Raw genomic sequence first — 12,974 nt, 5'->3', positions numbered from 1 at the left:
ATATATATATATATTAACTATATACAAAATTGTTGTCTTGAATCACGTCTTACAAACGACGTAGCTCGTCGCGGCTCAAAAATCTTGAGGTTTGACATTGCCGCCAAGTCACACCTAACATTATTTAGAACGTTGGGTAAAACATATCTTGAGCTACCTTCGGGGAACTCTCACTCGTCGTCTTCAGCTTTATCCATCCTAGATGGACCGTTTGGTTTCTTACACCGACACATATTGGGTTGGATACTTGGATGTCCTGAGACTCGTCACTCTATTTCAGGTTTTTGTGTCTTTTAATGATAATATTGTCTCTTCATCATCCAAATGAGAACATGTAGTGTCGTTCTAGTGTTGAAGTCAAATCTGGATGTGTTGTCAATGCGTTGTTGAGGTCACCTGGCTCCAAAATCTTATTCTTGGACTCCCTTGTCCAATGTCTCGTGCAACCGCAGTTTTCATTGACAATGTTTTTGTTGCCTGTTTAGCGTCTGATTTTGTATAACACCAAAGAACCAAACATATATAGATAGATTTATATTTTTTATGAAAATGTTGTCTTTAGTGACACTAGAGTTTTGCATGTTCCATTTGCACATTAGTTTGATGACATTTTCACAAAAAGCTTGCCCTCATAGTTATTCTTAATTTTCAATCTAGTATTAGTGTGGGCCTACTGCTCGGACTGTCACAGGGGATGGGGGTGTTGGATAAATAGTTTTGTTTGCATTTAACTATTTGCATAGACTATAATGAAGTGGTCCTGGATGTTCATTTATATACAAGTGGAATACACATAAACCCATTAAGGGGTTTTCATTATCATGCTTTCATGAAAAACTAAAAATCGTTACAATTAACAATTTTTTACTTTTCTGTAAAATCAAAATCATTTAAAGTTAATTAATTTGATTAGAAACAAACAAAGCTCATGTTCATCCTCAACTCCCATCTGTAAATGAGCAGTAAAGGTTGGGTTAGCTTCCCTCCAAGGCAAAATACACCACACGATTCATAACTACAAGAAGTATGAACAACAAAAGCAATGCATATATTCTTTGCTCTAAAATATTGTAATCAAATTCCCTTATTATATACATACATCTCTCCCCTCTTTCATTTTCCAATCTCATACCCCTTCATCTCTTAAACGAAAATGGATACCAGTTCCAAACTGGGTTTACACCCCAAAGATGAAACAGATCCCGTCTTCATCACTCAACAGACAGACTCCATGTTCATCCTCAAATCCCACCTTAAAGGTTTGGTTTTAATATTCATGTTTTCTTTTTCTTTTAACTTTGTTTAGGTTTTCATTTGTGTGTAAAATTTAGGGTATGATAGAAGCAACATAAAGATCGAGATAAACGAGGATGGGAGTAGAATCACAATAAGTGGTAAAAATCCCGTTAGCCAAGAGGAAATAATAAAGGGATTCCAGAAAACCTTCACAATCCCCGAGGGAGTAGTTTTGGATAAAGTCAAAGCCAGGTTTGACCAAGATGAATCAAGACTCATCATTCGAATGCCAAAATCAGTACATGGGATCGTGGGAATCGGGATTCAAGAATTAGAAAATCCAATCCAAGAAAATGAAAATCATGAAATGAAAAATGAAGAAACTTTGGGATCGAATGATTTGACACAAGAGGAAGAAGTAAAACCTCGTGAAAAGAGCTCGATTATATGTACTCCAGTCATAGCTGGGTCAACGTTGTTTGTATCAATTATTGTGGTTGTTTTGAGTTTGTTTCGATCTAAAACCGGATCAAGGGAAAAAAAGAATTAACCCCAAATTTAGTTTGATATTTTTGGTCAAATAAAATTCTTCAAGTTAATAACAAAAGAAAAGATACAAATGATAGGCATAATAGAGATATATATATATATATATATATATATATATATATATATATATATATATATATATAATATACAATCCTAGTTTTTTTTTACCTTCATCTTCGAAAATGCCCAAGAACAAAAACTCAAGAAGCCACAAATATTGATTCAAAATAATTAGTTTGCTAGTAGTTGCATTTGCACCATTATTCCCAATTTTTCCATGTCTATCAAATAGAATTTTAATTTGTGTCTTCCTTCTATTACCACTCCAATGATCGAACTTTTCTCAGCACATATTTTGTCTTTCTTCTTGTCTCTGTCTCTGTTTCTGTAATTGGAATTATGTTGTCCATCAACTGAAACACAAACAAATTCAAATCATTACTATCACAAATCTAATAAAACTTAAAAGCGTTCTTTCTTTTTTACTTAATGAGCTTAATTTGTATGGATATAGCGGATTTCATACCTGTTTATACCTTTTTCTAGTCTGCTCTGCCTGAAACAAAGTAACAAGTCAAAAAAGTAAGCAAAAAAAAAAAAAAAATTCAAGTAAAGATGAAACAAACAAATGATAAGTGTACCTTTGCTCTCAATAGTGCTTCATTCTCCTCTTCCAAAGTCACTGCTAATGCTTCCAATTCAGCTTGGTATGCCTAAACAAGAACCCATAAATTGTTTGTTTAAAGATTTATGAAAATGGGTTGAAAATAATTATTATAAAGAAATGAAAGCTACCATTTTTCGTTCTCTTGATCTTGCAGCTGATTCTCTGTTCTTGATCATTCTTCTTTGCCTCTGTTGTGCAACTTTATCTAATGGCTCCACGATTGCTCTTCTTTTGCCTCTACTTCCCATTTCATCAGCTCCAATTCCGAATCCTACAACACCATCTACATTTAGTGGATGCATAGGATGCTCAAAACTGAAAATCCCTCCACTTAATCTCTCAGATGTTAAAGGTTGAGGGATGATTTTCACATCTTCTTCCTCCACTGCCCCTGCCTTTGCCAAGAAATCCTCTAATGTCATCAACTCGTCTGGCACCTCCTGCTTACAGCTTGCCACGATCTCCTTCCAGACATCATCCACTGTCTTTTGGGGTCCATTTGATGAAGTGCGAACTAGAATTCATGGTACAGAAAGATAAGCATACAATCAAGGACTAGATTTGAAACAAATATAATGCTAGAAGTAACTGATTTTGTGGATGATTGAGATTGCATGTTTAACCAAGTGTTGTTGAAAGATTCAAGAAATTGAAATGAGCAAAGAATTAACTACAATGGGAGTTAGATGAAGAAGAAAGTAACCAATTTCTTGACGGCTAACATTGCCGGTGGTCTCGGAATCGTTAGTTGCAGAAACGGCACCTGCAGCGTCTAAGAGAGTATCAAATAAAGTCGTCTCGGGAATTTGTTGTTCGTTGTTATCGTGAACGATTGGCGAAACGCCGTCAACGGTCATCTGAAGGACGCCAGAATTCTTGTCGGTTCTGATTCCACGGCGTTTGTGATTATGATTAAGATGAGTAGCTGAGGTTGAAGAGGAGGAAGAATTGGACGATTTTCTTCTGATGAGATCCGAATTTCTCGAAGTGGAAGACGACATCTTCATCATCAACTTAGAAGATGCCATCTATCAATCATCCGGATTTGTAGGAACTTTTTACAGTTTCCGCCGATTTTGTGATGAATGGGGAAGATCGTAATCTAGGGTTTGGAGCATGATGTAGTCTGTACTTCGGATTTGTTGGGGGAATCGAAAGTTGTTGACTTTATGAATCGGAAATGAGAATTAGAGCTTGTGTATGATTTGGATCGAGATAAGCCCGTAAGTTTTATCAAGGTTTCTTCGATTTTGATACCAATGGAAGACCCAAGAAAGGGGATAACGAGGAAGAAGATAGGTTTATATACGAAATTTACAAAAGGAGTCCCTCAATTATTATTCATCTGCATGTTGTCCACTAACTTTCTTTGGATCTTGAATATGCCTTGATGAATCTTGATCTTTAATTGTTGGCCGTCTAAATCATCCTAACCATCATTTATGGTTAAGAATATGAAATTGTTTTGATCATTCAATCATGGGTTAATACTATAATAGTGTCATGATCATTAAGTTATAGGTGTTATAATATGATATTGTTTGAAAGAACTTCATTTATGCCTATACTTTATCCTTTTTCCACATACCTCATTCTTTAATGGTATCTTTTGTTTTAGTAATGTTACTTATGTCTATAATCTTGTTGAATGTGTATCAATCTTGACAAAACATCATGGGCTGTGAAATACTACAAAGTGAGACCAAATTAAATATAGAATCAAAACTCATTACAAGCATAAATGCACTTGTACACACCTATTGGTATAGTACTAGAATCAATTAATGGTGTCGACCTACAACTTCACATTAAAATCATAGATAGTCTATTTATACTAGAGGTACAAGTTTGTCCATCAACACTTTTTGTAAATTTTGACGTCTTTCCATCTCGATTCCATGTAGTAGCTAATATTTTTCGGTGCACCGTAGACTCCAAATTTAAAATACAGCAAACCGGGGCCTTGATCATGTATTTTGAATTTCTTTTTGTTATCAACAAAAACCGTTACTTTTCCTCCATCCACATCATGTATTAGATTAACTTTAAACCATCTATCATATAGATTAGTATCTATCACTTGTGTACTGTAATATCTCATCTCTCCATTGTAGATCCTTAACAAAGATGTCGTGTTACCATGGGCTGCACCATGGATTTGAACTATGGTGGCACCGCTAGTTCCATTTGGGATGAAGGCAACCCCTTCGAATTGCCATACTCCAGAAGTGTAATCCGGCTACATCATTAAACACAAAAATCGATATGGATTATTTTCTTTGTCATTATTATGAAAAGTATTGAGGACGTATATTTATATACTAGTTAGATAAATTGTTCACGTCTTAATATTAAACCAAATCATTTTTAGACTACGAAAATGTTTTTTAAGTATACCTTTAGGATACTTCATCAGAAAAAAAGTACCGAATCTAAAAAAAGAGGGATGGTGGAGATTACAAGTATGCGAATTTCAGTACGTGGTTGTGTGTTGCTTCCTAAACGGAATGGTTTATCGTCTGCATACACCCAAAAACGATGAATCCCATTTTGGTATATGTAACGTTGACATAGTGGTGTATCATAAGGCTTCTGGTACTCAAAGTTGCTTTCGTTTAACATTACCTCAACAAATCCGTATATGGGATCAACAACAGACGCCATGTGAGCATCGTTTAAGAAGAAGATCAATGCTACCAGAAAAAGGAGCATATGGCGATATGAAGCTTTCATAACTCTCTAGAAAAAGAAAAGAATGTATTTGTAGCTTGGGTGTTTCTATGGTGTATACCAATTCTATATAATATGTGAAAGTTTTTGCACTATGTTTTATTCTTTGTTATTAGTAACTATTAAATTAATTATTATGGGTGCAGCTAAATTAATCATCATATATATAAAGGGATGACAAAAGATGACAAGTAGTGAGTTATGGCCATCCTTATTTAACTGTTTTCTTCCTCCGGCATACCAATTAACAAAACATATTATTTATATTATAATGTTATGTATATTAATTTGGGGCCAATGAATGCCCTAGGTTTGCCCTAGGTTTGTCTTTAGCTTTGTATTTCTGGAAACCTTAACAATACCATTTATATCAGTTATGCTATTCTTATTATTAATAAAGAAAGAATTTTGTAAATGATCCTGATCCTTATTAAAATATTATATTTATCCAATTTAAAATTTAAATATCTTATTTATCATTCTTAATCTTTTAAATATCATATTTTGCCAAATATATTTTTTTGTTTTGTTTTATAATTTTATAATCAGTTTTTTCTATTTTGAATCATTAAAATTTAAAATAAAAAAACATAAATGGACCATGTTATCCTTACTTTCTAAATTCATGAACTAAATTACCTTGTTGCAATGAACTCTTCTTAACCTCCCTTTCTTGTTCCAATTGGATAATTTTATGGCTTTCTTTGTGTAGTAAACATTCTTTGTGAACTAAAGCTTCTTTGATTAGAGGAAGGATATATTGTAGATGGTGTTGGGCAGTCTCACGAGGGAGGATTAATCCTTGACCTGGTGGGATAATGTAGGTGTGTCATGGGTTTAATAAAATTGTGTCATCTAGAATCACTATAACAACACCGATCGACCTTGTTGACTAAGATATCATGTTTTTCATCTCTACAAAACACCATTCATTTCACAATTATGTTTGAACTAACAAGTTGCAATCACAACAGAAAAAAGTTCCTTTTAAGTAAATTGAGTGTATTGATATTTGTGTTGCTCTTTCAAAAATTCTCGGTGAATAAAACCCAACAAATTTGTAGCTTTCACAATGAGTTTTCTCTGTTGAAAGTCAACATTGTACAATTTCACATGCATGATGTACAAGAACCCAAAGCATACAAGGTCACCTTCATTGAAGAACAAGTGTCATGCACATTTACTTACATGTCTGTGTCCATTCCTCCACCAAGCAAAACATTAGTACAAGCCTTGAAGATGAATTTATTTTATTGCACGAAGTACAAGTATCCTCTGCAAATAAAAACCAAAAGGGTCTAAGATGACAAATTAAAAAAATGTAGTGGCAAAACCAAAAGAGGGAAAAAATGAATACTTTTTAATTAATGTAATAATGTTACTTCCGTTTAATTTAATGGTGCATTAGTATATCCACATGTGGAATCAAACGTAGACCCTCTTTGACTATCATTCACAAATAAGAAATAAGCACCATGCATGCGACAAGAAAATGGAGTAGGTTGTAACAAGAATAAATCTTTCTCAACTCTGATGTAGGAATTGAAAAAAAATATATTGTAAATTTGTAGCTTTAACTTTTTCTAAGGTGCATATGTGGAGCAAGTATTAGCTTTTATATAGTTATGAGTTTAATTCGAGCAATGAAGTGTCTTTCAATGAGTTAGAATAAAGATTCTATGTGAAGACTTGTCTAACATAACTCTTTATATGATATATTTGATTTTGTGTATTTTAATAAATATTGTAGTTGTTTTTGGTAAACTACAAATACAATAATTAACACCTTTATAAAAAAGCGGACTTATATTACAGGGCAACATAATGACCTGAACAACACCTTTTTTCCACCGAACCCATAACAACTAGACGAATATCAGAGTTTTTGAACAACCATAACCTGCAGTAAAAAACAACAATAATGTAATAAAGAACTTGGTAGCCTGATAAAAAACGAATTTTTTAAATAGTCCCAAAAAGTACAATGGTTTAATCACCACAAAAAATAGTTCAAGTGGTTAAATAGATAAAATAGTGAAAATAAAGGTGTTTTTCTCGATCTTACAATACATTTTTTTAGCTTTCACTAAGCAAGAAGGCTTATAATCAACTAAAAACTTGCAAAACAATAAAACGGATATTTATAAAGAAAATGTAACGATACTAAGGTTGTTGGAGAAAATCATTATAGGGTGATGGGGGTCTGTGCTTCCATAGCACCCAATGTTTCTCCATCATATGATCCTCTAAGTGCTACAACTTAAATGATAAAATATATCAGATGAAAAATAAAGCAACTTGCTTTCATTAATTTGTTTACTATTGCATTCTACTTTTATTTTTTCTTAATACGACATTATACTTTCAAAATTTTACCTAAGTATAGCAACGCAATACAAATGCAAATCAATTTTCACTCCTACCATTAGGTAAATTCCTTTATTAAAATAACAGTAAGTGTGTAGTCATTTCTTGCATTTACCCCAAAGTAAAATGTTCTAATAAGAAAAAAATAATTAAAAGTACAATGTTATATTAGGTAAATTCCTTAATTAATAAAAAGAAATGAAAGTTCATTTTTTTAATAGAAATAATTGGAAGTAGGACTACATAATACGCAAATAAAATGAAAGTAAGTTGTCATTTCTTCCATTTAGTCTATAAGCAAGTTGTGTTAATGTACATCTTAAGCTCGCTACTGCCTATATAGCAGCATAAGTTGCAAGGCGAGGATATGAGGAAATTCATTTGGTTTTGGATGGTCAACTACATAATAGAGAAAAAAATTGGATTAGTATTATATTTATGAGCACCAAAATATTGCAATTGAATATTAATGTATTCTTTGTTTTTCGTTATGCAACCCAAAGAATGGTTAGATTTTGGTCGCATCTCTAGAACTTATGTTTTTGCTGTTATTGAGTAAGTTCTATTATTTACGATTTTTTTTGGGTTTATGGAAGTCTTGTTGGTTCACGATTACATATGAACAAAGAAGACTTAATAACTTAACATCTGCATTTAATTTTATAAATATTGAAGTGCTTGAGAGCGCAAGGACTATGGTTGTGCTAGTCCTTGTTAATGAATATATCCAGATTACCCTCTTTAGAATTTCGGTTAATTGTTTTTATTATTAAATTGTGTCCCCTTTCTATGTTATCTTGAATAACATATATGAAACTATAGATAGAATTTCATTAGTTTTAGCGATTTCATAATTATGTCGAGTTCTATGTTTTCAAATTTGCATCTATTATCACAGAAAGATCAAAGATGTGCTCATTAACCATATTAGGTCATACATTATAGGTTAACTTGTGACATCCCCATTTTTACGACCATTTTAAATCTTTTTATTTGTGCTTATTTAAAACAGAGTTTATTTATTAATGTGGACTTGGTCTCATAAAAGTATTTCCAAAGAAATGTTTTTCATTGATTTATAAAAATATTGAGATGTCATAACTGATACAAAACATAAGAATAAATAGGTCTTGCAATACCTTAGACTATCAGTCTACATCTCCTTGAATTTCTCATCATTCATGTACCTTAGTATTGCTACCTGTGATACAAAGAAGTTGAGTGGGTCAGGTTGGGAAACCTAGTGAGTATATAGGGTTTTCAACCCATAATAATATGGTTAATATGTTTAGTTATCAACAATTAACCCGATTACCCATCCACGTTTTCCTTCTTTATTCTTCCCCAAGGATCTATCCTAAGAGTCATCATAGTCATCGTTGCTGACATTACTATTACAAGGATTTCTCCGCAATACGTGTCATTATGTTTTCTTTATATTGTAACGCTTGGTTTAGGTAATGGTCAGTTTTCATCATTTTTAGAGTTTGGGCTGGGACTCGACGAGTTGGGGAGCTCCAACTCGTCGAGTAGAAATCATATTGGACGCGGGATGAAGGACCTACTCGACGAGTTGGAAGGCACCAACTCGACGAGTAGGAGCTGAAAAGGGGAAACCCTAATTTTCAGGGTTTGTACCATATTTAAAGGCCTTAAGCCTCACTTGTAGCCTCCCTTATCACCTCCTTTGTCCAGAGAAACCCTAAATCGTGTCTCATCTCCCATTTGGTGTGTATGTGAGCTTGGAAAGTGATTCTTGGTGCTCCTTTGGAAGGAACTTGAAGCTTGAAGAGGTTGGATTAAGTGGAAGGCAGTAGATCCGGGATTTCCTCCAGTGTGGCAACCATTTTAAGGTATAAAGTCGAAACCTTGACCTTCCATTGCTTAGATCTCCTTCTATGAAAGTTTATGGCCATTATTAGCCTAGTTTAGTACCATTCTTGGTTTTGAGCATGATATAAGGATATGGCTTTAGATCTGGACATCTCAGGGCCTTTGGGGACTTAAAGTTGCTAACTTTATCAAGTCTTGGCCCTCCTTCATGCTCCAAGTCCCTTGACAAGCCTTGATTAAGTATTTTTAGCCTTTAGTGCCTTGCATGCATGTAAAGTTAGCAACTTTACGTGGTATCTCAACCCTAGGGGGTTGGATCTGAAGTTTGGGACCTTGGATCCCACTAGAAAGGACTGAACACAAAAAGGACTGAAGGAACTCGTCGAGTCCCTTAGTCGACTCGACAAGTCGGGTAGGGTTTACCTGTTTTTTTTTTTTGAGATTATGGATGAGTGCAATGAAGGATTAGAGTTTTGGTCTGTATGAGTTTGCGGTCTTCTAGACATTAAGGAACTCGACGAGTTACATAGGTAACTCGGCGAGTTGACGAGTTACTCAGGTGACTCGATGAGTTGCTAGATGCACTCGGCGAGTTGGGTCAACATGGAATGTTGACCTTGACCGTTGACTTTGACTTTGACCAGGAGTTTACTGGGGTTGACCATTCAGTATTCAAGGCCTTTTTAGTACTGGGCCTTCTCGGGTTAGGACCATTGACGGATTATGGACATTATAGGGTTGGGCTTTGGTTTTAGGCTTGGGCCTCAATCTTGGATCATACTGGGCCAAGGGTAGAATGGTCATCATATCCCATGTATGGATTAGGGATTATAGTATGAAACCCAATTGCTAATTGGGTATATTGATTGGTATTGATAGCTCGGGAAGTCGGCGAGGCAGCAACTAAGGATGTCATTGATAGGTTTTTGAGCATTCTAACACTTCCTAAGTGTACATGCAACCCTAATAACCTTGAATCTATGTTTTCTCTATATACATGCAAATTTCTTTTTCAAGGTTATTTCCTAACTAGCATGGAATGGGGATTACATAAAACATAAAAACTAGTAGAAATACATACCTTGTTGTTGCTTGGATTCCTTCAAGACTTTGTGAGCCTAGCACCCCAAATGTTGTGCTTCAAATGCTTCACACAACACCACAAGACTTGGAATAACTTGAGAGAATACTTCTAGCACTCAAAATCGGTTATGCCCTCTCTAGTAACACTAGGTCACCATTTTGCTAGCCATAGGGTTCCTTTTATAGTGTTGTCACAATTAGGGTTTACACATGAATGCCCTTAATTGTCATGACTCTTGATTTCTCATGACCCATGGGTTTGTAACTCCCATGGACTATCCATGGAGCACCATATGGTTATAACCAAACCCATAAACCATGGATCATTAATCCACCATAAAAGAATTGATGATTGTCATAATCAACCCTATATATTTAATTAGTCTCACTTTGATCACCAAATTAATACTAGATTAATACTCGATCAATACTAATTAAATAATACTATTATTAATATATTAGAACTTATAATATATTAATAATCATAAGTGCCTTATTCTCTCATTTAGTCTATCCAAGTATTGCAATGCCATGCAACCCAAATGGACCATGTCGGGTCGGGTCAAGTACATACCAAATAAAGTTATGGACTTAGACACTATATCCAACAGTCATTCGGGAAGCTTTTGCATTCGAGTTGAGTCTCCTCACCATACCAATGGGTCTAAGGCACCAAGGCCGACCCATTCAGTTAGTTGTAGTGTTACTGTGGATTCACTACTGATGTGTCTTACGTGCATGTTGATGTAGATGTGCTAGTATGTTATTGACTAGATATGTGAAGACCCCGGGGGGAGCCTGTGGCAGTTGGTTATTACACCATGGGGGGAGCCCATGGCATACCAGGTAAAGACCATGGGGGAGCCCATGGCAAATAGCTAAGACCATGTGGGGGAGCCCATGACACATAGGTGTAAGACCCTGGAAGGAGTCCACGACATCCTCATATGTTTATATATATGTATTATGTAGTAGGATAGTTATGTTCTGTGATATGTAGTATGCCTGTGACTTTATGTCATTTACATGGAAGAGCCCGGGGGAGCCCGGGGCAATTAGATCCAGACCATGGGGGAGCCCATGGCATTCTAGGTAAATACCATGGGTGGAGCCCATGGCATGAAGGTATAAGACCGTGGGGGAGCCCACGACATCCTCGAGTAAGACCTTGGGAGGAGCCCACGGCATCCCTATTTGTTTATATGCATGGCTTGTACGATTGATATGGTTTATGTAGCTGTTATAGCTGATATGGATTATGTGGTTATGTGGATTGTGTGGGGGTATGCTCTGGGAAACTCACTAAGCTTCGTGCTTACGGTTTATAGTTTTGGTTTCAGGTATCATCGATTGGAAAAGAAGGGTCCGGCTTGATCGCAACACACACACCTATGTTTTCTGCAATAAGTGATTTTGAGATGAACTCTGATAAATGTTTTAATTAACTATGTTTTGGAATGTCTAGATTAAAAGATATTTATGTTTTGACTATAATAAAAATGAAATTTTTACCCTTGATTTTTGGGTCGTTACATCTATTTTCATTTCTAAGGATTTGTCCTAATGATCATGTTAATCATCGTTGCTAACAGTACTATTACATAGATTTCTCTACAATACATGTCAGGATGGCTTATCTTACGGTTAATAATAGTCATCATTGCTGACAGTGTTGTTGTAGGGATTTTTTCTACAATACATGTCAGTAGGGTAGAGTACATCAAATGGGCTCAAATTCCATCGCTTACAGGTTATGAACCTGCCTTCTGTTCCATGGGACTGTCATGAATAGTCTGGTGGTCGTCACCTATACTCTGCTAGATGACTACATCATTAGTACGCTAGTACATTCCTACATCATTCCTACACTAGTATCAGTTCTACATCGTTGGCACACTAGTACCATTTCTACATTGTTGGCACACTAGTACCATTTCTACATCGTTGGTACAATAGTAACATTTAATTCATGGCATCATGTTATTGTTTACATCTATCATCGTACTATGACATCTTATCTTTTATCATACTATAGTATCTTATCTTTCATCATACTATGGCATCTTTCATTACCCTTCGTTACCCACTGTATTATATTCATAAAAATACGTATACGTGATAGTTTCATTTTATTTACTTCTTTTTATAGTTTATTTTAGCATATTTCATTCATAATTTAGCTAATCATCATGCATATTTTCCTTTTTGTTATTTAATGACTATTTCGGGTACTTTCTACTTTCATGAGCATAATTACAGATTTTAAGGACACTAGCGGTTCGGTAATGTTTGGGACCTTTAGGAAGCAATTAGACATGGAGGACAACAAGGATTATGAGCTTGATAACTAGTGGCGATGATACATAGAATGGGCTAGTAACCATGGAGCATTGAAGAACATGGGCGTGTGCTTAAAAGAAAATGGTGGAACATTTGTGCATTCGGGATTAAAATGATCGGACGAGTATATGAGCTTTGGATAATTTGGAGAAAACAAATTGGGCTTAAA

At 35.0% G+C, this 12,974-nt stretch overlaps 2 protein-coding genes and 1 long non-coding RNA gene across 3 annotated transcripts; 1 reads left to right on the top strand and 2 right to left on the bottom strand.

Moving 5' to 3' along the window:
* The first annotated feature begins 1,066 nt into the window (after nt 1–1,066).
* LOC145137816 (uncharacterized) lies at nt 1,067–1,805 on the top strand. Its single transcript, XR_013721239.1, has 2 exons — nt 1,067–1,259; nt 1,332–1,805. It is a non-coding gene; the product is annotated as an uncharacterized LOC145137816 (long non-coding RNA).
* Nucleotides 1,806–1,980: 175 nt separating this feature from the next.
* Nucleotides 1,981–3,735, bottom strand: LOC145137814 (G-box-binding factor 4-like). The gene is made up of 5 exons (XM_079071952.1): nt 3,156–3,735; nt 2,581–2,966; nt 2,427–2,498; nt 2,312–2,341; nt 1,981–2,198 (listed from the first exon to the last, which is right to left on the bottom strand). The coding sequence occupies exons 1-5, from the start codon at nt 3,478–3,480 to the stop codon at nt 2,103–2,105; spliced, it is 909 nt and encodes a 302-aa protein (XP_078928078.1). The 5' UTR covers nt 3,481–3,735; the 3' UTR covers nt 1,981–2,102.
* Nucleotides 3,736–4,200: 465 nt separating this feature from the next.
* On the bottom strand, nt 4,201–5,208 carry LOC145140945 (citrate-binding protein-like). The gene is made up of 2 exons (XM_079074321.1): nt 4,913–5,208; nt 4,201–4,691 (listed from the first exon to the last, which is right to left on the bottom strand). The coding sequence occupies exons 1-2, from the start codon at nt 5,183–5,185 to the stop codon at nt 4,308–4,310; spliced, it is 657 nt and encodes a 218-aa protein (XP_078930447.1). The 5' UTR covers nt 5,186–5,208; the 3' UTR covers nt 4,201–4,307.
* Between the last annotated feature and the right edge of the window lie 7,766 nt (nt 5,209–12,974).

This window comes from Lactuca virosa, chromosome 9, assembly GCF_052849685.1.
Source record: "Lactuca virosa cultivar CGN04683 chromosome 9, Lactuca_virosa_CGN04683_v6, whole genome shotgun sequence".
NCBI classification, from domain to species: Eukaryota; Viridiplantae; Streptophyta; class Magnoliopsida; order Asterales; family Asteraceae; genus Lactuca; species Lactuca virosa.
Note: the sequence above shows the minus strand (reverse complement) of the source record. Positions and strands in the feature narration are given on the sequence as shown.